Consider the following 25,848-nt stretch of genomic DNA (forward strand, 5'->3'; position numbering starts at 1 on the left):
TGTCTCTCGAGACAAGGAGCCCAAAGAAGAAGACTTTGATGGTCAGCTGCTAACAAGACATTCAGTAGCAGGTGTAATTCTGATCCATTGAGAACGCCAAGGTGCATTTTGAGTAGCTTTGTATGAAATATGTTTACCCCCTTCTCTTATTTTGAGCTCTCTTGAGATACCCATTGGTACTCCCACTAGTGAACTTCCTCCAACATCTGTATCCATATTGTGACAGGAAGCTGTCACATTTCAGGCTGAAGAATCACACTTGAAATCACAACTTTAACTTTACCAAAGATTTAACAAGCATTTTATTAAAGACACTTAATAAAGTAGAGTTCTTTTCACTGTTCTGCATACTGTGGCTACAAAGCTGTTTGACCTTACAACAATCTCCAGGTCAGGTGTTTTCCCCAAGCACAAAGCTACTTTCAGTTTCCCTTCCAAGTACCATACATTCTCTAATACTCAAGCTCACACATATAATCATGACAGAAGCTGGCATCTGCAACGTGGTTCTTCGTGCTTTACCTTCTCCCCCTTCCTGCCCCTCCCCAGAGTTGTGAAAATCCACCATCATTCTTTACATCCCAATTGTGGAAAATAAAACATAGATATTAATTGAAACTGAGGGAAAATCACAAGCAAGCATGGGGTTGATAGGATTTTGAAAATGGGGATCCAATACTGCAGTGCTAAAGCTGAATGTCCTGACCCCCATTTCTCTCTTGAGTACTTATCTTCAATGTACTAACCTTACGTGCAAGGCAAAGTGATTAAGCGAATTGCAGAAGCCTGTCACTGAGCAAGTTAATCATTATGAAGACAGCACTGTCTATTTTCTTACTAAGCTGTCACTGAGCTCCTGGAAAGCGACCTGCATTATTAGCTGTATTGCTTTCTTAAATCATCGATCAGGAGAACTCTGAAAGGTCAGCATCTTGCAGATGACTGGTAATTTTTATTTTGTGGAATAGTATTGTTTACTCGCACTTTTAAAAAAAAACAAGTGAATAAGGTTTATGCAGTCTGATATCTTTGTAGAAATACAAACGAGACATCCCAGGCTTTTTCACTGATAAAGCTTTCATTTGATGCACCTTAAAATCATTCAGCTGTCAACATTTGGTGCATTGACAAAATCAATTGAATGGTTTGGCTTCATGAACATCTGAAGGTGCATTTACACAATAGGCTTAATGTAGCTAGGAGGATTTTGCCTTTGAACTGTCACTAACCTTGGAGTGTAATTCAGATATTAAGACCTTGTAAAGTGGAATGCTGCTCTTTCCTCCCAGCACTTTGCTGTGATGTGAGTCAAGTCCTGACTCTGGATTTAGGCTGCATTTGCACTATAACAATTGCTTTGGTGTGAAGAAAGAATTATTCATGAGGCTTCCCCTATGTAAAAAGCATTCCGTAGCTCTGAGAGTTAGCAAAGCTCCAGCCAGGATTATTTTGTAACAATGACATGCATTTATATAGTGCTTTTAACATAGTAAAATGTGCCAAGGCACCTCACAGGAGCTTTAGTAAACAAAATTTGACACCGAAACACATAAGGAAATATTAGGACCAGTGACAAAAAGCTTGGTCAAAGAGGTAGCTTGTAAAGAACGTCTTAAAAGAGGAGATGGAGGGAATTCCGGAGTTAGGAGAGAGGCAACTGAAGGCATAGCCACCAATGGTGGAGTGATAAAAATCATTGTTGTGCAAGAGGCCAGAATTGGAGGAGAGATTTCGGAGAGTTGTAGGACTGGAGGAGGTTACAGAGAAAGGGAGAAGTGAAGTCATTCGAACACTAAAGTTGCACAACTGCCTCAGAGAATGATAGCAAGAGGATTCGAGTACAGAAGCAGGGATGTCTTGCTCCAATTATACAGGGCCTTGGTGAGGCCACACCTGGAATATTGTGTGCAGTTTTGGTCTCCTTATCTGAGGAAGGATATTCTTGCTAAAGAGGGAGTGCAGTGAAGGTTTAACGGACAGATTCCTGGGATGGCGGGACTGACGTATGAGGAGAGATTGAGTCGGTTAGGATTATATTCGCTGGAGTTCAGAAGAGTGAGGGGGGATCTCACAGAAACCTATAAAATTCTAACAGAACTTGACAGGGTAGATGCAGGAAGGATGTTCCCAATGATTTGGGAGTCCAGAACCAGGGATCATAGTCTAAGGATACGGGGTAAACCTTTCAGGACTGAGATGAGGAGAAATTTCTTCACCCAGAGAGTGGTGAGGCTGTGGAATTCGCTACCACAGAAAGCAATTGAGACCAAAACATTGTATGTTTTCAACAAGGAGTTAGATATAGCTCTTGGGTCTAAAGGGATCAAAGGTTATGGGGCGAAAGCCGGAACAGGCTACTGAGTTGGATGATCATCCCTGATCATAATGAATGGCGGAGCAGGCTCGAAGGGCCGAATTACCTACTCCTGCTCCAATTTTCTATGTTTCTATCTAGCTCCCTCCAGCATGCCAAGTGGAACCAGGACATCAGCATCTGGGGAATCACAGCTGTGAGCCCATGGCACATGGGTCCATGACACAGTGTGCTGGATCATTAAATTATTCTTTCTGTTTTAGCCTTTAACTAATAACCTGGTTATCTTTCACCTATAAAATACCAAAAACCACCACAGAATAATCATACTCCTAACTTCAGCAAAATGCAAAAAAAACTACAAAAGAAACTTATGTCAGCTGCTGTCATGTCTGAGTCATTGTTACAAAATCCCAAACTGTTTCAACACCATTAACAGCCTCCATTTATTATTAAATAGTGATATAATTAGCCCAAATGCTGGATGTGAAGTAATGATGCAGTGTTTTGCTGTATAAACAAGCCAAACCATGGAGCCCTAGAACATAGGTTCATAGTCATGATTCCCAGGCAGCCAGGTCATGACCTTGCCACTGTGTCCTGAGGAAGGTGCTTGTGGAAAGACCCAGAGAGTGAGAGGGAAAGATTAAGGTCTACATGTGCACCGGTTCGGGCAGTACAGTGGCGCAGTGGTTAGCACCGCAGCCTCACAGCTCCAGCGACCCGGGTTCAATTCTGGGTACTGCCTGTGTGGAGTTTGCAAGTTCTCCCTGTGTCTGCGTGGGTTTCCTCCGGGTGCTCCGGTTTCCTCCCACATGCCAAAGACTTGCAGGTTGATAGATAAATTGGCCATTATAAATTGTCCTAGTATAGGTAGGTGGTAGGGAATATAGGGACAGGCGGGGATTGTGGTAGGAATATGGGATAAGTGTAGGATTAGTATAAATGGGTGGTTGATGGCCGGCACAGACTCGGTGGGCCGAAGGGCCTGTTTCAGTGCTGTATCTCTGAACTAAACTAATGGCTGGTTCAAATCTTCTAACCAGATTAAGATCTTACGTGGATGAAGATTCAGCCAGTTCTCAAAGGCATGGCAAGTATCCAATTTTCAGGATTCAGGTGCCTCTTTGGACCCCCAGAATGACAGAAGCAATACTTTACTGTCTACAATTCTGGTACCAAGTTTAAATCTTTGTCTTCATTAAACAAGGCGGGGGGCGGGGCGGGGGGGTTGGTGGGGTGTTGTTGGTGGGGGAGAAAAAATACTGAGAACATTACAACCAAAATCTAGTCGTAAGTGCCCTTTCATCTTAGCCAAAATTTTAACTAGGTTTTAGTCTTGTGTGTTTCTGATAGTCTGCAGCAAAAAGAAAACATTGAAACCAAATACAGACCAAAATCACTCAGGCTCAGAAATGGAGTTTAAATATAGTGTTAGATTCTGCAGGATTTGTTTTTGTTTGTAGCTGCTCAGAGATGAGCTTGGATCAATACTAAAGTTAAATTCAGCAATCAACAGTCACCTTGTGGCACTCAGAGTAATGGTGCAGCAGTACAACATCCTTGGTATCAATTTCTGTCTCGGAAGCTTTAGAAACAATGTTGAAAGTCACTTGCACAGGAAATACTCCACAGTGCAGCTTTAATTAATGAATAAGGTGTTTGTTTTGCAGAGGACTCTGGCCGGAAGCTGTCAATTGAAGAGGAGGAGGCAAAACGAATCGCAGAAATGGGGAAACCTATTTTGGGTGAACATCCAAAATTAGAGGTGATCATTGAAGAATCCTATGAATTCAAGGTAAGAAATCATTGTGATTCATTTTAAAACTATTACAGAGCAACTGATAAATTGTAATAATGGAAATAAGTAAATAGTTACAAGTACAACTTGAGCACAACTGACTTAGCCATCCATTACTAGATTTGGCTGGACTACTTAACGCTTCACTGGACCTCATTCTGTTCTGCTAAAACCACCCACCACTGTAAGATCATCCAGGAGACCAAAGATAACTCCTGGCTTCTTTACTCAATTAAGGTAAATGCTCTTAAAGAGTAAAGTCAGCCTCTTTAATCTCTACTCCCCTGCTCCTATTCCCTCACATGCAGCAACAAGGACAAGGAACTCATGGATTTCTTCATCATTGTAATAGAGAACACCTTTTCAGTTGCCTTTGTTGCATCTCCTTCTTCCCCTTATTCAAAAGTCAAACCTTCTTCCTACAGTCCTCCCCCTAGTCCTGAACCCCTATCTCTTTAGTTTCTCTCCCATCTCTCCTCAGGTATTGATTGCCTTATTTTCAAAACTACTGTCATCATCCCCTCCTCAAAAAAACCCAGTCTATTTACTACCCCGTCTTTACCCTCTCCAAGGTCCTTGAACATGGTATCATCTCACACCCGCCGGGTGCTCCGGTTTCCTCCCACAGCCAAAGACTTGCAGGTTGATAGGTAAGTTGGCTATTGTAAATTGCCCCTAGTGTAGGTAGGTAGTCGGAGAATGGTGGTAGGGAATATGGGATTAATGTAGGGTTAATATAAATGGGTGGTTGTTGGTCGGCACGGACTCGGTGGGCCAGAGGGCCTGTTTCAGTGCTGTATCTCTCGATGACTCAATGACATGCATGCCCATCTCTCCTGCAACTCCTGCTTGAATTCCACCCATTCCCCAACACCAAAATGGCTTTAACCAATCATGAATGATACTCTCTGTGACTGTGACTTCTTTGTCTTCATCAAACCGTCTGCAACCTCTGCACACTCGAGAGCACTGTGCTCCTTCACTTTGCTGCCCAGCTTGGTTGGACTGCTCTCAGTTAGTTCCACGCTTGTTTACTTACTCCAATTAATGGAGACCAGGAAATTATATCTCTACCTATAGAATGAAAATCAGGCAGATTCTACAATGGATGGCCGAACTCGCATTAAGTCCCCTCCTTCATCCATCACCTCTGTGCTCGCTGACCTTAATTGGTTCCAGGTCAGGCAATGCCTCAATTTTAAAATTTTCATTCTTATTTTCAAATCCTTCCATGGGCTGCGCCCTCCCTATCTCTGTAATTTCCAGAAGCCCTTCAAAATCTCTGTGCTCCACTATTTCTGTCTTCTCCCCAATTTTCATTGCTCCACCATTGCTGGCTGTACCTTCAGCTGCCAGGCCCCTAAGCTCTGGAATTCCCTCCCTAAAGCTTCCCACCTCTCATACCTCCCTTTCCTCCTTTCAGACTCTCCTTGAAACCTACCTCTTTAACCAAGCTTTTGGTTACCTGTCCCAATATTGCTTTATGCAGTGTGGTGTCAAATTTTATTTGATAGCATTTCTGTGGAGTGCCTTGTGAAATATTGCGACACAAAAAGTGCTTTATAAATGCAAGTTGTTATTGTTACTTAGCCAGGGTTGGTGGGGAGCAAGATTTAAGGGTATGAAATATACCCACCTTGCCTCCATTCCATTCTCCTGCGTCGGTCTGTGCTCTTAGCACCGGCCAAGGTTAGAGTCGTAAGGTATGTGCTCTTCTCATGTTTGGCACAACCTCTACCCTACTGTTATATTACAGATTAGTAAACAGAATCCTGGCTGTCAGTTCATCCAATTATGTTACCAAGAGCAATGATGATTTAAAGAGAAATAAGAGCTTTAGGTTTAATTATTTTTTTAAGTCTGATTTTAAAAGTGAACCTTGCTATTTTAAACAGTGACTGCTATCAGGAATTAAGTTAGTACAGATTTTAAAATGTGATTTTAAAGCTATCAAAACACTGATATTGAGAAAATTTCTAGAATGCCATGGTCAGCTGCATGGTTACTTTTTTTGTGAGACAGAAGTGCATATCAATAATGCATCTTTACTCATTTGGCAACATCTTTTAGTAGATGGATTATTAAATATTGCGATGTTTTCTTTATGGCCAAAATAGTAATAGATGCATTCTATATCTTCAGAAAGCAGTAATTATGGAATACTGGATTGTTTTAACATGAACAACATGATCCAAAATAAGTTCTCTGTACCCTTTCATAGATGTGTACTGTTCAAATCTGCCAGAGACATTATGAATCCCAACTCTATCAGCCTCCTCAGTTGTCCTTTCAGGCTAAATCCTCTGGTTTGCAATTTTGGTATCTTGTTTAACCCCGAATTGAGCTTTTCTATCCCACATTGGCTCTGTCGATGAAACTTAGCTCTGCCCAACCTCTAATCCATGCCATCATCACCCAAATTTCAGTGTTGTGAATTGTATGGAAGAGGACTCTCATGTACACTGTTTTTCTGGGAATTCATTTCCTCTCTCCATCCCCAAATACATTGCCCCCAACTTGATACTGAGCCACCGAGAACAGGAAGATCCTGAGATAAACGCAAAATACTGCAGATGCTGGAAATCTGAAATAAAAACAAGAAATGCTGGAACAAACTAAGATGAAATAAAATAAATACAAAAAAAATGTTAAAAAACGGAAAAAGAAAAAAATAACTAAAAATAAAAGTAAAATGGGGGGCCCATCATGCTCTGAAATTATTGAACTCAATGTTCAGTCCGGCAGGCTGTAGTGTGCCTAATCGGTAAATGAGATGCTGTTCCTCGAGCTTGCGTTGATGTTCACTGGAACACTACAGCAATCCCAGGACAGAGATGTGAGCATGAGAGCAGGGGGGAGTGTTGAAATAGCAAGCAACCGGAAGCTCGGGGTCCTGCTTGCGGACTGAGTGGAGGTGTTCCGCAAAGTGGTCACCCAGTCTGCATTTGGTCTCCCCATTGCAGAGGAGACCACATTGTGAGCAGCGAATACAGTATACTACATTGAAAGAAGTACAAGTAAATTGCTGCTTCACCTGAAAGAAGTGTTTGGGGCCAGGGATAGTGAGGAGAGAGGAGGTAAATGGGCAGGTATTACACCTCCTGTGATTGCAGGGGAAGGTGCCACGGGAAGGGACGAGGTGGTGGGGGTAATGGAGGAGTGGACCAGCGTGTCACGGAGGAAACGATCCCTTCAATAGGTGAAGGGAGGGGAAGATGCGTTTGGCAATGGCATCACACTGGGGGTGGCGGAAATGGCGGAGCATGATCCTTGGATATGGAAGCTGATGGGGTGGAAAGTGAGGACAAGGGGAACCCTGTCGCAGTTCTGGGAGGGAGGGGAAGGGGTGAGGGTAGAGGTGTGGGAAATGGGCCGGACACGGTTGAGGGCCCTGTCAACCACAGTGGGGGGGGAATCCTCGGTTGAGGAAAAAGGAAGACATATCAGAAGTGCTGACATGGAAGGTAGCATCATCAGAGCAGATGCATCGGAGACGGAGAAACTGGGAGAATGGAATGGAGTCCTTACAGGAGGCAGGGTGTGAAGAAGTGTAGTCCAGGTAGTTGTGGGAGTCGGTAGGTTTATAATGGATATTAGTAATATGGATAGGCTTTTTTTAATGTTTATTTTATTTTATTTCAGCTTAGTTTGTTCAGTTTGCTTACCCACTTTTTTCATGTTTGTACTTGCGGCTGTTCAATTTTCAGTCCGTTAACACCCTATCTGTACTAATGCTTTGTCTTTCAACACACCATTAACATATTGTTTGTCTTTGCTCCATGACCTTCTGGTCAGCTATTCTGTGACCTTGTCCTATCAACACCTTCTCCTTTGTTATCTCTTGCCCCACCCCCACTTTACTTGCTTATAACCTTTTACATTTCTAATCTTTGCCAGTTCTGAAGAAAGGTCACTGACCTGAAACATTAACTCTGCTTCTCTCTCCACAGTTGCTGCCAGACCTGCTGAGTATTTCCAGCATTTCTTGTTTTTATTATAGGAAGATCCTGAGGTCGAACCTTGGTGTCAACATGGGTGGTGATGGAAGCACTGCAAATGATCTCAGTGCTCTTTGGGTAGAGTGGACAAAAATCAGCTCTCCTGATCCCTATCCGATAATCGTTGCTGGAAAATATATGTGCCGACATGGGGTGCAGGCATGATCTGGTTCCCATAACTACTTGACACTGTCGGTCCAGGCTCAGCAAATGAAAAATGGCCATTTGGATGACATACTTAGGGTGCTGGCGAAGCCCCTGTTCCCCTCTGGATGGGAGGGAAGCCAAAGAAACAGGATGTTTGCTAAACAATTTTTTTTGTGCAGTGAAGCAAAATGCCTCTTTAAATTATTAGGCTTTTTCATCACTTTGGTGCAAATAAAACCAGGCCTACGTAGGCTGCACAGCTTGCTCTCTTAACTTACTGCGGGTATGTATTACTAACAATGATGAAATCTCATTAAGCCTCATTGTAATTTCCATTAATATTGAAATTCGCAGAAGTTATAATCGCACTGACACCCCCTCCTGTGTTTCAAATCCAGCTCAGTGCTTCATTGTGCAACCTGTCACCAGTTCAGCATAAGACAATGAGACAAAGCATGAGACAATTTTAAAGAGCAGTGCACCTTAATTGGTGTCTGCTTGCAGCAGAGTTGTTAACATCTCATTTGTAACCCTCTGCCAATTAAAATACACGGTTTACATATTTTTAAAGTGCAGTGTCACTCCAGCTAGCCCACTGAAGCCAATGTTTTTACCGTGGGCGTGCTGAGCAAACCGCAGTTGTATGTTCTTGCTCACCTGCAAGCCTGGTTCCATTTCCCTAAGCAGAAAAAGTGACAGAAGTGATAAGCTAGTTGAAGGCACACAGAACCCTGTGGGTTAGGCGAATGCTTGGCTTTTTAAAAAAAATAGTAATTTTTGTTCTTAAAAATAATGCTCTCTTATTGTTTCATTTAAAAAACAAAACAAACAGAAAAGGTTGGCATGCTGCTGCTTTAATTGATGACAATATAACCACAACAATTAAACCCACTCATAACAATTGGTGTACCTTGTAGAAAATAGCAATGTCAAGCGTTCTTCCAAAATAACAACCATTTTGCTTGAGTATCAATTTCACAGTGCAATTGCAAATTATAACCCTGAAGGTTCTTGCACTAGGAAGGAAGTGCAATTTCAAGTTTGCTCCGTATCCACTTGACTGACAGCCTCATCTGTTTACCAGTGTGATTGCTGTTCAGACATTCATGTGTGAATGTACTAGTGCCCTGCAGGGCTGAGAAGTAAAATCTATTTTGTTAATGGGAAAAGGGAACAGTGGAGATTGGGAACTAAAGAATAGGGCACGATTTCTGAGCTTTCCTGAGAAAACACATGGGACTGAAGAGAGGGAGGTAAACAGAGAAATAAGGGAGCACAGCAGGATCTATTTTCCTTTTTTTTCAGTGGAATAGGAAAACAGACACGTGATGAGTTAATTCAAGCTGCAATTATGCTTGAGGTTTAAGATAGTTAGGCTGTACTTGGAGATTAGTGTACAGTTTGAGCAGCCCAATATAGGAAGGATATGGAAACAGTGCGAAATGTTCAGCATTTCATTTGGATGGTACCAGAGGTGAAGGGTTAGTTATGAAGAGAGGCTTGAAAAGATGAGACTTGTTTCACTGGCGCTCAGAAGTTTAAGGGACAACCTTTTTGAGGTCTTCAAGGTTATGAAAGGTTACGATTAGGTAAATAGAGAGTGGTTAGGAAAAAGAAAAACTTGCATTTCTCTAACATCTTTCACAGACTCAGGATGTCCTAAATGAACTACTTTTGAAGTTTAGTTACTGTTGCATTGTAAAAAGTCATTAAGTTGGTTTGAGGCAGTTAGATTGAAAAGGAAGAATATTAAATACGAAATCGTGTGAGCACGAGAGTGGAATTAGGAGGCTCATGTAGAGAAAAACAAAGGCTGTGAAGAAATCTGTGTCTATGCTGTGACCTTCTCTGATTCTAGCTGCTGGTTTGAGAGTAGCACCTGATAAGGGTGATATAGAGCAGGGAGAATCAAGTTTTATTTGCATCTCTGCATCAACACTAAAACAGTTAAAAAGGAAGGTGTGCAAAATGCATGTTGGAATTAATGAAACTTCACTTTGCATCAGTCTGTGAAGAGATACCGACTCAAGGTGGCCACCTGCTGAAGTGCGATGGTGCCTATTTATCAACTTCACATCCATGGTTGTGCTACATTTTGCAGAGCAGAAACCACATCACACTGGAACAAAGTATATGATATATCTGATCTCTTAATAAGTTCAAGTCTCATAAGAGTGGCAGAAAACCACAGGATCAAAAGACTGATAGTTTTGGAACTGTACAAATAGGGAGTCTCTTAAGAATTAAGCCGAAATAAGGTGACCTTGGCCGAAAGGAATTAATCCACTAATTGTAAGGTGTGTAAAAGCAAGACCACTTGACACTCTGGCACAATCCTTGCACAATGGACGTAAATCAATCAGTTGTTTGCTGGCATAACTGGAAGATAATAATAGCATAATTAATCAGCATGGAGTAATCCAATCAGTATTCAGAAGAACATTTAAACAGTGACTGAGGCAAGCCACCGGCCAAAACAATGAGCGCACAAAGCCCCATGAATTTTAAAGGAGCGAGAATTGTCTTTGTGTTGAGGGAAAAGATTACTATGATGAAGTTGCTGATAGGTGATACGATGACTTTGATCTACATGAGAGGGGTGGGGGCAATGTAGTTGGCAATGAATCTGGCAAGGCTGGGGATGTGCAGACCCTGTGATCTTAATGACAAGGCCTCATTTAAATATAACTCTGCTAAGTCCCACTCAACTGCTGACCAGATTGACTCTCTGGCAGGTGTGCAAGTGTGCAAATTTGGCCACTTGTACCTATTAAAGGGATTGCCTGACTGAATAATTAAATTTGACTTTATATACACCCACAAAATATTAAGGATTGATGGAAGATTTGATCGGGATTGGATTGCTGGTCTGATTTGAACTTGGATATAAAGGCCTGCTCGGGCCTGCAAAAAAAACCCTGAGCCGAGCCCGACAGAACCACATCCGACCCGGCCCGAGTCCTTCCATTTTTTTTCCCGCGCCCGACCCGACCTGACCTGACCATCAGTTAACTTACCTTCCGTTTGTCACTTTCTTGCTGATTTGCACAAGCTTAAAAAAACTGTAACCAAACCTCCTTTCTAGTCCAAAAAGTAAATTAACAGTGGAGCCACTTACTTGTGATAGAGCATGTCTGACCCGGCCCGAACCGAGCCCGAATGCCGGGACTGGAAGTGCAACCTGACCCGACCCAAACCTGACACGTCATTGGGTCCCGTCAGGTTCGGGTCGGGAAGCAGGCCTTTACTTGGATTTATATCTCCATTAGCTCCAGAGGCTCCAGAAGCTGGCCGAGCGCGTCTACCCTGAGGCACAGTGTGGCTTTCGTGCAGAGAGATCGACTATTGACATGCTGTTCTCCCTTCGTCAGATACAGGAGAAATGCCGTGAACAACAGATGCCCCTCTACATTGCTTTCATTGATCTCACCAAAGCCTTTGACCTCGTCAGCAGACGTGGTCTCTTCAGACTACTAGAAAAGATCGGATGTCCACCAAAGCTACTAAGTATCATCACCTCATTCCATGACAATATGAAAGGCACAATTCAACATGGTGGCTCCTCATCAGAGCCCTTTCCTATCCTGAGTGGTGTGAAACAGGGCTGTGTTCTCGCACCCACACTTTTTGGGATTTTCTTCTCCCTGCTGCTTTCACATGCGTTCAAATCCTCTGAAGAAGGAATTTTCCTCCACACAAGATCAGGGGGCAGGTTGTTCAACCTTGCCCGTCTAAGAGCGAAGTCCAAAGTACAGAAAGTCCTCATCAGAGAACTCCTCTTTGCTGACGATGCTGCTTTAACATCTCACACTGAAGAATGCCTGCAGAGTCTCATCGACAGGTTTGCGTCTGCCTGCAATGAATTTGGCCTAACCATCAGCCTCAAGAAAACGAACATCATGGGGCAGGATGTCAGAAATGCTCCATCCATCAATATTGGCGACCACGCTCTGGAAGTGGTTCAAGAGTTCACCTACCTAGGCTCAACTATCACCAGTAACCTGTCTCTAGATGCAGAAATCAACAAGCGCATGGGTAAGGCTTCCACTGCTATGTCCAGACTGGCCAAGAGAGTGTGGGAAAATGGCGCACTGACACGGAACACAAAAGTCCGAGTGTATCAGGCCTTTGTCCTCAGTACCTTGCTCTACGGCAGCGAGGCCTGGACAACGTATGCCAGCCAAGAGCGACGTCTCAATTCATTCCATCTTCGCTGCCTTCGGAGAATACTTGGCATCAGGTGGCAGGACTATATCTCCAACACAGAAGTCCTTGAAGCGGCCAACACCCCCAGCTTATACACACTACTGAGTCAGCGGCGCTTGAGATGGCTTGGCCATGTGAGCCGCATGGAAGATGGCAGGATCCCCAAAGACACATTGTACAGCGAGCTCGCCACTGGTATCAGACCCACCGGCCGTCCATGTCTCCGTTATAAAGACGTCTGCAAACGCGACATGAAATCGTGTGACATTGATCACAAGTCGTGGGAGTCAGTTGCCAGCATTCGCCAGAGCTGGCGGGCAGCCATAAAGACAGGGCTAAATTGTGGCGAGTCGAAGAGACTTAGTAGTTGGCAGGAAAAAAGACAGAGGCGCAAGGGGAGAGCCAACTGTGCAACAGCCCCAACAAACAAATTTCTCTGCAGCACCTGTGGAAGAGCCTGTCACTCCAGAATTGGCCTTTATAGCCACTCCAGGCGCTGCTTCACAAACCACTGACCACCTCCAGGCGCGTATCCATTGTCTCTCGAGATAAGGAGGCCCAAAAGAAAAGAAAGATATCTCCATTGCATTGTGTGCATTGCTGACTCTCGAAGCTCCTTTCCCAGGTGCAAAGTGATTGACAAAGAGTGAGACAGTATACACATCCAGCACTGACTGCCTGCGATTGTCCCCACAGACAGATAATTGGGGAATGGTACAGCTTCATCTCAGTGGCAACCAAGCTCTGCCTCAAACCCAACATCCAGACAAGAGGCGGTGGCGTACTGGTATTATCACTGGACTAGTAACTCAGAGACCCAGGGTATTAATCTGGGGACATGGGTTCGAATCCCACCACAGCAGAAGGTGGAATTTGAATTTAATTAATAAATCTGGAATTAAAAGCTAGTCTACTGATGGCCAAAAAACCATTGTCGATTGTTGTAAAAACCCATCTGGTTCACTAATGTCCTTTAGGGAAGGAAATCTGCTGTCCTTACCTGGTCTGGCCTACATGTGACTCCAAATCCACAGCAATGTGGTTAACTCTTACACGCCCTCTGAAATGGCCGAGCAAGACACTCAGTTGTATCTAACCACTACAAAGTCAATAAAAAGGAATGAAACCGGACGGACCACCCGGCATCGACCTAGGCACCGGAAACGACAACGGCAAACCCAGCCCTGTCGACCCTGCAAAGTCCTCCTTACTAACATTTGGGGGCTTGTGCCAAAGTTAGGAGAACTGTCCCACAGACTAGTCAAGCAACAGCCTGACATAGTCATACTCATGGAATCATTCCTTACAGACAATGTCCCAGACACTGCAATCACTATCCCTGGGTATGTCCTGTCCCACTGGCAGGACAGACCCAGCAGAGGTGGCGGGACAGTGGTCTATAGTAGGGAGGGAGTTGCCCTGGGAGTCCTCAACATCGACTCCGGACCCCATGAGGTCTCATGGCATCAGGTCAAACATGGGCAAGGTAACCTCCTACTGATTACCACCTACCGCCCTCCCTCAGCTGATGAGCCATTACTCCTCCATGTTGAACACCACTTGAAGGAAGCACTGAGGGTGGCAAGGACACAAAATGTACTCTGGGTGGGGGACTTCAATGTCCATCTTCAAGAGTGGCTCGGTAGCACCACTACTGACCGATCTGGCCGAGTCCTAAAGGACATAGCTGCTAGACTGAGTCTGCGGCAGGTGGTGGGGGAACCAACACGAGGGAAGAACATACTTGATCTTGTCCTCACCAATCTGCCTGCCGCAGATGCTTCTGTCCATGACTGTATTGGTAGGAGTGATCACCGCACAGTCCTTGTGGAGATGAAGTCCCCCCTTCACATTGAGGATACTGTCCATCGTGTTGTGTGGCACGATCACCGTGCTAAATGGGATAGATTTTGAACAGATCTAGCAATGCAAAACTGGGCATCCATGAGGCGCTGTGGGCCATCAGCAGCAGCAGAATTGTACTCAACCACAATCTGTAACCTCATGGCCTGGCATATCCCCCACTGTACCATTACCATCAAGCCAGGAGACCAACCCTGGTTCAATGAAGAGTGCAGGAGGGCATGCCAGGAGCAGCACCAGGAATACCTCAAAATGAGGTTTCAACCTGGTGAAGCTACAACCCTGGACTACTTGCATGCCAAACTCCATAAGCAGCATGCGATAGACAGAGCTAAGCGATCCCATAACCAACGGATCAGATCTAAGCTCTGCAGTCCGGACTGGCCACATCCAGCCGTGAATGGTGGTGGACAATTAAACAACTAACTGGAGGAGGTGGCTCCACAAATATCCCCATCCTCAATGATGGGGGAGACCAGCACTTCAGTGCAAAAGATAATGCAGAAGCATTTTCAACGATCTTCAGCCAGAAGTGCCAAGTTGATGATCCATCTCGGCCCCCTCCTGAAGTCCCCAGAATCACAGATGCCAGTCTTCAGCCAATTCGATTCACTCCACTTGATATCAAGAAACGACTGAAGGCACTGGATACTGCAAAAGCTATGGGTCCTGACAATATTCCAGCAATAGTACTGAAGACCTGTGCTCCAGAACTTGCTGCACCCCTAGCCAAGCTGTTCCAGTATAGCTACAACACTGGCATGTACCCGGCAATGTGGAAAATTGCCCAGGTATGTCCTGTACACAAAAAGCAGGACAAGTCCAACCTGGCCAACTACCGCCCCATCAGTCTACTCTCAATCATCAGCAAAGTGATGGGAGGTGTCATCAACAGTGCCACCAAGCAGCACTTGCTTAGCAATAACCTGCTCAGTGCTACCCAGTTTGGGTTCCGCCAGGGCCACTCAGCACTTCACCTCATTACAGCCTTGGTTCAAACATGGACAAAAGAGCTGAACTCAAGAGGTGAGATGAAAGTGACTGCCCTTGACATCAAGGCAGCATTTGACCAAGTATGGCATCAAGGAGCCCTAGCAAAACTGGAGTCAATGGGAATCAGGGGAAACTCTCCGCTGGTTAGAGTCATACCGAGCGCAAAGGAAGATGGCTGTGGTTGTTGGAGGTCAATCATCTGTGCTCCAGGACATCACTGCAGGAGTTCCTCAGGGTAGTGTCCTAGGCCCAACCATCTTCAGCTGCTTCATCAATGACCATCCTTCAATCATAAGGTCAGAAGTGGGGATGTTCGCTGATGGTTGCACAATGTTCAGCACCATTCACAACTCCTCAAATGCTGAAGCAATCCGTGTAGAAATGCAGCAGTACCTGGACAATAATCAGGCTTGGGCTGATAAGTGGCAAGTAACATTTGCGCCACACAAGTGCCAGGCAATGACCATTTCCAACAAGAGAGAATCTAACCATCTCCCCTTGGCATTCAATGGCATTACCATCGCTGAATCCCCCACTGTCAACATCCTAGGGGCTACCATTGACCAGAAACTGAACTGGAGTAGCCATATAAATATTGTGGCTACAAGAGCAGGTCAGAGGCTAGGAATCCTGCGGCGAGTAGCTCACCTCCTGACTCCCCAAAGCCTGTCCACCATCTACAAGGCACAAGTCAGCACAATACTCTCCATTTGCCTGGAGGGGTGCAGCTCCAACAACACTCAAGAAGCTCGACACCATCCAGGACAAAGCAGCCCGCTTGATTGGCACCCCATCCACAAACATTCTCTCCCTCCACCCCGACGCACGGTGGCAGCAGTGTGCACCATCTACAAGATGCACTGCAGCAACGCACCAAGGCTCCTTAGACAGCACCTTCCAAACCCGCGACCTCTACCACCTCGAAGGACAAGAGCAGGATGCATGGGGACATCACCACCTGCAAGTTCCCGTCCAAGTCACACACCATCCTGACTTGGAACTATATCGCCGTTCCTTCACTGTCGCTGGGTCAAAATCCTGGAACTCCCTTCCTCACAGCACTGTGGGTGTACCTACCTCACATGGACTGCAGTGGTTCAAGAAGGCAGCTCACCACCACCTTCTCAAGGGCAATTCGGGATGGGCAATAAATGCTGGCCTGGCCAATGACGCCCACATGCCAAGAATGAGTGAAAAAAAAAGACTGATTGCAGAGACAGGCTCTTTCATCCCATGTATAAGCACCACGCTGGGGATTAGAGAGTAGTCCGTAAATGACCTTGAGCTGACACTAATGGAAAGGGTGAAATTTTGATTGGTGGGCCATTCAAGTAAGTGTGTTTGTGGCAATATTTGGTGGCAAGGAGACCTTTTTTATTTACAAAACTGAGATTGATGATGAAATGCTTTCCATTTAATTGAAAGGTTAGTCACTTTCATAACATGCTCTTGAGTTCTATTTATAAACTGCACTGAAAACTTAAACAGCCCTGGCTTCTCTGCTGCACAAAGTGCACTTGAAGCATTTACTTAGATTCCCCTTGGTCAATGTTTTATTACATTCTGTTATATTGGAAATAAAAACTTGAATATAACATGCTCATATTGTTTGCAACAACTAACATATGCAGTGTATACATTAAAGGAAGGATTTGCAGTCAACAAAAAGCTGTTTGCAATTGCAATTGTACGTTTGGAAAACTACAACAGTGCTTCAAGTTAATTTATATGTGTCGGCTAGAGACTACTTGAATTCAATCAAGGTGCTTAATGCAGGTGATTGATGAGAGATGAAGACACTACCCTGACACATAGCTTCATTTAAAGCCAGCTTCTAATTAGAGTTTATCTGTTGTCACTAACAAGATTTCACACATTGCACTGGTAATACTGGGACCTAATTTCCCGAGAGTTCGGAATGACACGATGGCCGTTGAATCTTTATTCTATTCCCAACCAAGTAAATGTAATCACCAAGTTGTTATGGGCCTGACACCTGCTGGAACTCTGTGCTTGAATCTCTCCAATTCAAATTTTGCCCCACCAGACCACCACAACAGCCCTAATCAAATTCACACAAAAAGACATTTTCTGTGACTGACTGTGATGCGTCTCTCCTTGACCTCTCTTCAGACTTTAACACAGTCAGACGTACCTCCTCCATCGCCTCTCACCCATTATCCAGCTCAATGGGACTGCCTTCCCTTCATTTCAGTTTTATCTATCTGCTCATAGCCAGAGTACCTCCAGCAATGGCTTCCCTTACCATGCTCATGTCATTATCTCCAGGCTTCCCCAAAGATTTATCATTAGCCCACTCTCGCTCCTCATTTACATGCTGCCCCTTGGTAGCATCATCCGCTGACCGAGGGTTAGGCTCCACTTGTAGGCTGACAACACCCAGCTCCATCACCCCACTGTGTTGTCAGACTGCTTGTCCGAAATCCAGTTTTGGATGAGCTACAATTTCCTCCAATTAAACATTAGAAAGATTGAAGAAAGAAAGAACTTTCATTTATATAGCACCTTTCAAGACTTCAAGACATTCCAGCGTACTTTACATCCAATGAAGTACTTCTGAAGTGTTGTAATATAGGAAATGCAGCAGGTAATTTTTGTGCAGCAATCTCCCACAAACAGCAATGTGATAATGACCAGATCATCTGTTTTAGTGATTTTGGTTAAGGATAAATATTAGCCAAGGCTTTCTATGAACTCCCCTGTTTTTCTTCAAAATAGAGCCATGGGATCTTTTACATCCACTTGAGAGCATAGATGGAGCCTCAGTTTAACATTGCATCTGAAAGATGGTGCCTCCAACAGTGCAGCACTCACTCAGTACTGCCTAGATTTTGTGCACAAATGGGACTTGAACCCACAAATGTCTGACTCAGAAGATGGCCCTAATAGATATACATACAAAAGTGGACTATCATTTGGGCAAGTTTAGAAACCATTTTGAACGGAAGTTTGAACCTCTTAACTGATCAATAATCCTAGCTAAATTGCTAGCTGTTCTGTCTTTATGGTTCACTCAGTCAAACATATTTCCACATCTTGGCAAGTCAAGCCAAAGTGTCCACATTATATTCATCCAAGAGTCACAAAGGACAAAGAGACTTTCAAATATTTAGTTACTTTGGTTTCAATAAAAAGGTTTAAAGTATTGTTGTAAACTACTGTGTTGTCATTTATCAGTTGAGTTATCTTGCTTCTGAGTACATTTCTGTACCATTTTGTAGCATCAATGGTCAGGATCTGACACAGAGATGTGTATCAGTATTACAGTGTCTGGATGAACTGGCAGCTTTTACTCGGTCAATACTGTAGATTTGTTTTGCTACAGTTTAACTTCCATTAGAATGGAAGAATCATATGAAATCATGAAGGGGAAATAGAATTGTCATTTATTTTCCTTCCTAATGTAGGATTGATAACTAAAAGATAAGCTTCATAACATCATAACGTTTAGGAAGTCAGGGAGACATGTCAGAGTCCTCTTCATTTCCCCCTCTGATATTCTCCCCTCCTCATCTGAAAATGGTAATCACCACCACCCCCCCCCCCAACCCTCACCCCCCAATGACCACCCAAGTATAATGCACTGAGATACTAGCTGCCATGGCTATTCTTCATGCTAAGCATTGGAGACAAAGGCTCTGAAATTTGGGGGCTCGCTCTCTGTCAGTTTTGGTCTCCTTATTTGGTAGGGGATGTTGAGATTTTGGAAAGCGTGTAGAGGAGGACCACAAGATTACTCAGATAGGCTCAGTGAGCTGGGTCTCTGTCCTTTGGAGAAATGTTTGACTTGAGAGTGATTTCATCCATATTTATCGGATAATGAAAGGACTAAATTGTGTTTACATAGACCAATTATTTCAACTGAGTAAGATAGGGAGGAGATCGGGTCATGACTGCAGGATAATTGGCTGTATTCTTTCAAGTTAGAGCTGGAATTTTTTCTAGCTGGACTAGAAATCACCTCATACAAGTGGTAGGTATCCTGTAACATAAGTCAGGGCTAATATGATCTCTTGGACTAGTTTTGGTCACCAAATGGGATCAAAGAGGAATTTTTCAAGTTTTTTTTTCCTCAATTGACCTTGGTTTTCATCTGATATTTCAATATGGCTTAAGGTGGGGTGCGAGTGTTTATATTGTGATCTGTAATGCATCACAACTGTGGGACAGATTGAATGGACCTATAGGTCTTTTCTTTGTTATATTTGTATATATAAAAGTATTGCTATAAAAAGAGATTACGGCAAATGTAAATTGTGGAGCGATGGGGCAACAGCAAGTGAGTGGGTCTAATTGGATAGTTCTTTCAAAGAGCTGGTACAGGCACAATGGGCCAAATGGCCCCCTTCTGTGTTGTATGTTTCTGTGATTCTATGATGTGTATTTTGTCCAGTGGTTTATTCTGTGTCCTTTAACTGGCAGAGCACAGTGGACAAGCTCATAAAGAAGACGAATCTTGCACTCGTGGTAGGGACACATTCCTGGCGGGATCAGTTTATGGAGGCCATCACAGTTAGTGCTGGTAAGAAATATTACCTTAAATGTGCCTGTTCTGTAGACAATTTTTAACATGGGACATAATGTTCCTCTGAGCTAGAAACAAGATGAAAAACTGTTACAAAGCAAAACCTAGACATGTGCATCTGCTGCTTGGCTGTGACGCTCAAGGACAACTTTCACTTTTCTTTGCCAAGGCTTATAAAGTCTCTCACATTTTTGGATGAATTTTGTCATTGGAGTTGCTTATTGATCGTGTATACTGTTTGACTACCCAAATTTGCAGGTTGGTGATTAAATAATAACTCTCTCATCGTGTTGGAAAACAAAGAAGCTGTTTAGAGAAGGGCTAACTTGTGAGTAGCCCAGTTCTGTAGGTATCCAATCTTCTGCAATGTCAACAGATCAATATTGTTTGAGCAATTTATTTGAATAATTTTGGCTGAGGAACACACGACGAATATAGAAAAACAACAAAGGCCAGAATTTTCTCAGCTGGTAAGTAGTCCCACCACCAGGACTAAAAGCAGGTGGGCAACGGGATCCTGGGTCAATTAATGGGTCCGCCGCTGGGACAGCCATCCAATTGAGGACAGCAGCCCACCTCCCAGAACTGCCGACCCAATCGGAGGGCCGATAGAGATGGCCGCTGCTGAGGCTGCAACATTCATTCACAGAAACGTGCCGGAAAACCAGAAAATTTCAGGTGGACCAGTTGGAGAGACCAGTTTGCCAGCAACAGTGGAGACCTTTCTCAGAATATGCACTAGGAAATAATCCACAGCACAGAGTCTGCGATTGTAGAAGAGTTGTGGAGTTGATAGCAAACAGTTGATTTTGTCCCCCAACTATCTTTATAAGCTTAGGCTGCAGAGGAAGCTGTGCAACAATCGTTTCAATGCCACAGCCACCTCAATGATAATACAGTGTTGGAGAATTTTCAGTTGTTTATGATTTGAATGGAAGGCCCCCACACAACCATCCTATGTGTTGTTGCTTACTTCTTATCCTTAGTGATGAGATATGTTGCCATATGCAGAGGGAACCTTCCAACATATAGACGTGAAGAGGACTAGCAAAATCAAATGTGACAAGTTGTTCTCTTTGGTGATATATCCCATTACCCGGAGACACAAGATGACAAATGCAGAAGTTCAGTGTAAGAACCTCTTTACGCAATGGGTGGTATAATTCTGGACTGTTACCAGTAAAGTTCCTTTGAAACAGAGAATAAAAGTGGGTACAAGAGATAACTAGATGTGATATGTTGGGTATCTGAGGTTGGGAGCAATCAAAAATGCGGGGGCATTTTGAAGCAGATGCCTTTCCCTGTTCTAACAAAATCATGTTCTTGCATTCAGTGTCTCCTCATTAAGAGCTGTAAGGATATTCTTAACATCCTAAATAAGCAGAATATTAGGAATCAGAACTGGTTCATGTTCAGTAAAAATTCAAACCCTAGTGTGCAGCACACCACTAAAAACTGAACATAAACTAGGCAAAACCAAAACAGAAGTAACTAGCTGGTAATTTCCAAAATGCTGAATGGGAATCAGAAGACGTCTACAACTGGAATCATTGATCAGTATCTCTCCAGTCCAACAAGGATCTGGAATAAAAACAGAAAATGCTGGAAATACTCAGCATGTCTGGCAGCATCTGTGGATCTGGATCTGCTTTTGGGAAATTAAGTAGGGCAAGTGGAGTGTGTTACAGTAGAAGATCAACTAGCACAACATAATTCTGCTTAGAGTAATTATGGAAAGAGATCAGAAAATATCAAAGACGAAAATGTTCAACTGGGCAAGAGCTAATTTCAGTGATTTAAGAAGGGACATAGCACAGGTAGATTGGAAAAGGTAATCAGGGACTAGAAAGTTCAGGTACAAGCTAGGCATATTCCTTTGAAAGGAAAAAGTCGAGCATCCAAAGCTCTAAAGCTTTATTAAAAAGATTAGCATTACTGAAAGTTGGTAAGTCACCTGGTCCAGATGGAATATAGCCTCGGTTGTTAAAAAAAACAAAGGGAGAAATAGCAGAGGCATTGGTCACAATCTTTCAATCCTCTTGGAGAAATGCCAGTGGACTGAAGGAGTGCTAATGTTATATTACTATTCAAGAAAGGGGAGAGGGATAAATCAGGAAACTACAGGCCAGTCAGCCTAACATCGGCAGTGGAGAAACCGTTATCTGGGATAAAATAAACTTTTATTTGGAAAGGCATAGATTAATCAGCATGAATTTATTAAATCAAATTGTGTCTGACTAACTTGATTGAACTATTTGAATTATTTGATGAGCTATCAGAGACGGTTGATCAATGTAGTGCAGTAAATATACAAATAGACATTCTGGAAGCATTCGACAAAGTGCAATGCAGGAGGATTGTTAAGAAAATGGAAGCCCATTGAAAGTGGGGAAAGTGGCGTTAGGGATATGGAATAGGCTCAGTGGCAGGAAGCAGAGAGTGGTGATGGATGGATGTTTTTTGAGACTGGGAGGTGGCTTGCAGTGATCTTCCCCAAGATCAGTTTTAGGTTGGTTACTCCTTTCAGTTTTTATAAATGACCTAGACTCGGATGTAGGGAGCAGCATTATAATTTTTGCAGATGATATGAAAATTAGCAATAATAGTAAGTAGTGATGTGGAGAGTTATAGAATTCAGAATAACATAGATAGGATGGTGAAATGAGCAGAAACTTGACAGGTGGAGTTCAATGAAGAGAAGTGTGGTGATATACTTTGGGAAGACTAAGATGGAAACAGAATATACGATATATGGCACAATTCTGAAAAGCAGAGATGAGCAGACCAACTTTGGTGTCCACATACATATGATATGAGGAACTTCAGTTATGAGGAATGGTTCCAAAAGTTAGGACTATTTTAATTGGAACAGAGACTTTTAAGAGGTGACCTAATAGAAATTTCAAGATGACAAGAAGTTTTGAGATCGATAGAGAAAAACAGTTCCCTCTGGTGAGTGAGTCAATAATGAGAGGTCGTAGAATTAAGATCATTGACAAAAGATCTAGCCGGGAGATGAGGAGAGACCTTCTCACTCACTGGACTGAATTTTATTTGGGCGCCGCACTGCACAGCGGCGCCATTTCAACTCAGCGCGGCGCCCACATTTAGCAGCTGCCGCAGAGCCCCCCCCACCCCCTGATATTACGTGGGGAGAGGTGGGACATTCGGCGCAGTGAGGAACCCTTTGACAGTTGTGCAGCAGGTGTTGGGGCCCTATTTTAAGCGCCCCAGCACCTGCTTCCTGACAGCTGTCGAAGAATACTTACCTGACTGCTGAAGAGTGGGGCGGCTGTCAATCTGGCAGCAAAGCAGAAAGTGCTGCAGAAATCCAGCAGGTCAGGCAGCATCTGTGGAGAGAGAAGCAGAGTTAACTTGTCCAAGTTCACAGACCTGAAAGTTAACTCTGCTTCTCTCTCCACAGATGCTGCCTGACCTCCTGAGTGACCCCAGCACTTTCTGCTTTGTTGCAACATACTTACCCTGCTGTGTCCCCAGTGTCCTGTGAAGTTGCGATTCTCTTCTCCCACTCAAGTGTAACATTCCTTCTTGCAGGTGTGCTGCACCTGGGTGAATATTCATAAATTTGCACATTCCAGGACATGAGACTTAAATAGACCATAAAAGGTATTCCAGAGGTTTACAGAGAATACACTGACACAAATGGGAATGCACGGGTGTCACAGCAATGTAAATACGTCTTTCACTAAATGTTCCTCACCAACATGTGTGTCCTTTTCTCTGTGCGAGTGATGTGTGCCAGCATGTAGCACCAGTGTCACATCCCTTTTGCACTGTTGGCCCCTTCAGAAGAGCCAACGTATGCAATAACATCATTGCCATACCACCATTACACATGAGGTTCTCCATGGATGCAGTGACGTGGACATTGGCAGAGTCAGCTGCTGCCTCTAATGGTTTACACAGGGATGCTGCAGATGTGGACTGGTGCACAGCGGGTGAGCAAGGGTAATGTGTGGCTTGTAGAGCTCATGTCGGTTCCTATGGAGCAGACAGCCTTTGTCTGATAAGCCACTTCCGTACATCCCCTAGCTCACTGCTAGCCCTTCATGCAGAGCCTGGGTGCCATCTGCCCTCCCATGCGTCTTTCATATTGTAGGTCCTCAGCGTCCTCATAGTCCGAAGAGGAATCCTGGTGATGTCTCTCCTCATCATGCCAGGCCTGGCCCCTATTGGGTGCGTAGTTGTTCAGAGCAGCAAAGAAAGGAGCTGGCCTTTTCGGCCTGTAGTACAGGGCATCACCCTATCCATACAGGCATTGGAGGCACTCTTTCTGCATGCTGATCTCCTGCTCAATGGTAGCTCATGTAGCTCAGTGGTTGGCGTTGTATCTCTCCTCTGCAACAGTGCTGGACTCTCTCACCGGTGTCGGGAGCCATGTCTGCAAAGGATAGCCCTTAACTCCAGGAAGCCACCCCTCCATCTGAGCCAGTTCAGTGAACAGTGGTGGCAGCTGGGAATGGCGCAAGACCCAGGTGTCATGGCAGCTGCCTGAGAAGAGGTCACACATTTGCTGCAAGCATCTGCAGTGTTCACATATCAGCTTCACCTAGATTGAGAGGGCACCTTTAATGGTGACGTCTGCAGGTGGTAGCCTGGCAGTAGGCCTGATGGCCACATGAGTGCAGTCTATGAACATTACAACCTATGGTTCTCCAGCAATGATGCCAGAACCAACATCTGGGCTTGGCTGTGAGAGTCCGTCCTGAAGCGGACGCACTCACTGGCTCTTCGGTGCAGGGCATTGGTGACCTCCCTGATGCAGCAGTGCACTGCTGATTGTGTGACCCCACAAAGGTCTCTGGTGGGCCCTTAAAGGGCTGCAGATGCGTCAGGCTTGAGAACCGCTGCCACTATGAGGAACAAAGACATGGGATGTCCACTGGAGCCCGTGGGCTGCAGGTCATCCTTGAGCAGGATACAGAGACGTGTCACCACCCTCTCTATATGTGCAATCTCCTCTGACACTGGTGCTCTGACATCTGATGCCATGTCATGTGGGGCCTGAAGATGCACGACAACCGTAATGGCGGGTTCCCTTGGGGACTGCTGCTCACGACCGGGGGCCTCTACGTGGATTGCACCTGCCTGTTGGTATTGCCTCTGGCGCATACAGATCCTCACGTGGCACAGCATGACCACATCAAGATCCTACCAGCTGAATAGATTGCCTCCACCATCCATAAAACCTTAATGCTCCTGCCCTTTCTGGCACCCTCCCCACACACAGGGTGGCTATTGTGCCATTGACCCCTCACAAACAAGAGCGTACATTGTTAACGGAGGGATGGTACACAGTACCTCCCTTCAAGCCAGCACAGCTTTCCTTCCAGTAATCCCAGACCCCCTCCCTTTCAGAATGTAGAGTGTGACCCCTATGTATCCCCCTCCCTCCTCCCTTCCAGAATGCAGAGTTAGACCCCTGTGTATCCCCCACTCCCTTCCGTAATGCAGAGTGAGAACCCGCTGGCTTTTCAGATCGTGAACGGGACGGCACGTGACCGCCGCCCGTTCAACGAAAAATCCGGCAGTGTCGGTGGAGAGGCGGCGGGCTGCATAATCAGCAAAGGTACTAATCATTACCATATGCTAATTGTGGTGCCGCCGCCATGCGGTGAGGAGGCCACACCGAGGTCCCGCCGCCGCCGGTAAAATGCGGCAGGCCCGTCTCGACGTTGTGAGTCGAAGCGGGCCTCTCCCCGCAGCATTTTACCAGCCCTCGCTCCGCAACCCGCGGTGTCGAGGGGCCGGTAAAATTCAGCCCAGAGTGTCGGGATCTGGATCGCTCCACCTGAAAATGTGGTGGAAACTGATTCCATAAGTAGTTTGAAAAGGGAGTTGGACAGTTAATTGAGGATGTGAAATACGAACAACAAACAGGTGTGTGGGACTAAGCATGACTGCTCTTTCAAAGAGCCAGCACAGGCACGATGGACTGAATGGCCTCCTTCTATACTGT

The 25,848-nt window shown here is 44.6% G+C and overlaps 1 protein-coding gene across 19 annotated transcripts in view; it reads left to right on the forward strand.

Annotated features, from left to right (window-relative positions):
• The window catches only part of slc8a3 (solute carrier family 8 member 3), a 923,598-nt gene that overhangs the window by 862,929 nt on the left and 34,821 nt on the right, over positions 1-25,848 (forward strand). For 5 of the 19 annotated variants that reach the window (XM_068039521.1, XM_068039523.1, XM_068039527.1 and 2 more), the window contains 2 exons: positions 3,988-4,112; positions 19,766-19,865. In XM_068039521.1, the coding sequence (XP_067895622.1) occupies positions 3,988-4,112; positions 19,766-19,865 (225 nt within the window). Of the gene's footprint in view, positions 1-226; positions 233-782; positions 789-3,972; positions 4,113-19,765; positions 19,866-20,335; positions 20,339-25,848 lie in introns of all 19 variants that reach the window. The other 14 variants (XM_068039539.1, XM_068039530.1, XM_068039537.1 and 11 more) reach the window with 8 other exon arrangements.

This window comes from Heterodontus francisci, chromosome 9, assembly GCF_036365525.1.
Source record: "Heterodontus francisci isolate sHetFra1 chromosome 9, sHetFra1.hap1, whole genome shotgun sequence".
NCBI lineage: Eukaryota > Metazoa > Chordata > Chondrichthyes > Heterodontiformes > Heterodontidae > Heterodontus > Heterodontus francisci.